This window comes from Chaetura pelagica, unplaced genomic scaffold (assembly GCF_000747805.2).
Source record: "Chaetura pelagica isolate M959 unplaced genomic scaffold, ChaPel_1.0 scaffold962, whole genome shotgun sequence".
Classification (NCBI taxonomy): Eukaryota; Metazoa; Chordata; class Aves; order Apodiformes; family Apodidae; genus Chaetura; species Chaetura pelagica.
Window position 1 is genome coordinate 412,290 of NW_009952479.1, and position 957 is coordinate 413,246.

Genomic DNA, 957 nt, shown 5'->3' on the forward strand with positions numbered 1-957 from the left:
GGCGGAGGCGGCACCGGAGCCTTCAGCACCTGCCGGAGCTCGGGCACCTCCTCCTCCAGCCCCAGCTGACCGCGGCCCCTGGCTTTGTGTTGCAGCTTCCCTCCTTTGCCCGCCGCTCGAACATCCTCACGGGGCTGCAGGACCCTGCTGTGGACAACAGGCCAAAGCTGGACCTCGGCTCCTCCGGCAAGAGCCAGCAGCACCAGTATGAACTCAACAGCAAGAAGCACCACCAGTACCAGCCCAATGGCAAGGAGAGCAGCATGAAGCACCAGTCCCACAGCAAAGGGAAGTATTACTACCAGCTGAACAGCAAGAAGCATCACCACTACCAGCCGGACCCCAAGATGTATGAGCCCCATTACCAGCCCAGCAGCAAGGAGCCACAGAGCCAGGCCTGCTTGGACAGTAACAAAAGCCCCTTGGTCACCCACCCAGACAAGTGGGCACATGGCCCAGCCAAAAACCTGCTGGGCCCAGTCAAGAATCTTGCTACTGAGAGCAAGAATGGGGCTGAGAAGAACCTGTCCAGTGGTACAGGGCCTCCCCCCAGGGACAGGGTGGCCAGCAACGGCCTCGGGGGCAAGATGAAGATTGTCAAGAACAAAAACAAGAACGGGCGCATTGTGATTGTCATGAGCAAGTACATGGAGAATGGGATGCAGGCTGTGAAGATCAAGTCTGGGGAGGCGCCCCGGAAGCGGGCTGCAGAGGAGAGGACTCCTAAGAAGGGTGGGGAGGAAAAGCTGGAGACTTGGAGGAAGTCAGGGGAGGAGAGGGTGGTGGGCAGCAATGCCCTGGGCGAAGCGGAGGGCGAAGGCCCCCCCACGGAGCTCGAGGAAAGTCCCCAAAAGACTCCCCTGACCAAGGAGCTGCCCCTTCCTCCAGTGGAGCAGACCCTGCAGCTCACCACCAAGCCGGACCTCGTGCCCTGGTCCCTGGGTCCCGTCTGCGAGC

At 61.0% G+C, this 957-nt stretch overlaps 1 protein-coding gene across 1 annotated transcript in view; it reads left to right on the top strand.

The window, feature by feature from the left end:
- Positions 1 to 957, top strand: part of CBX4 (chromobox homolog 4) — an 8,857-nt gene that overhangs the window by 4,655 nt on the left and 3,245 nt on the right. Inside the window, exon 2 of the mRNA XM_010008666.1 lies at positions 60 to 942. Coding sequence (XP_010006968.1) covers positions 60 to 942 — 883 coding nt within the window. The remainder of the gene's footprint in view (positions 1 to 59; positions 943 to 957) is intronic.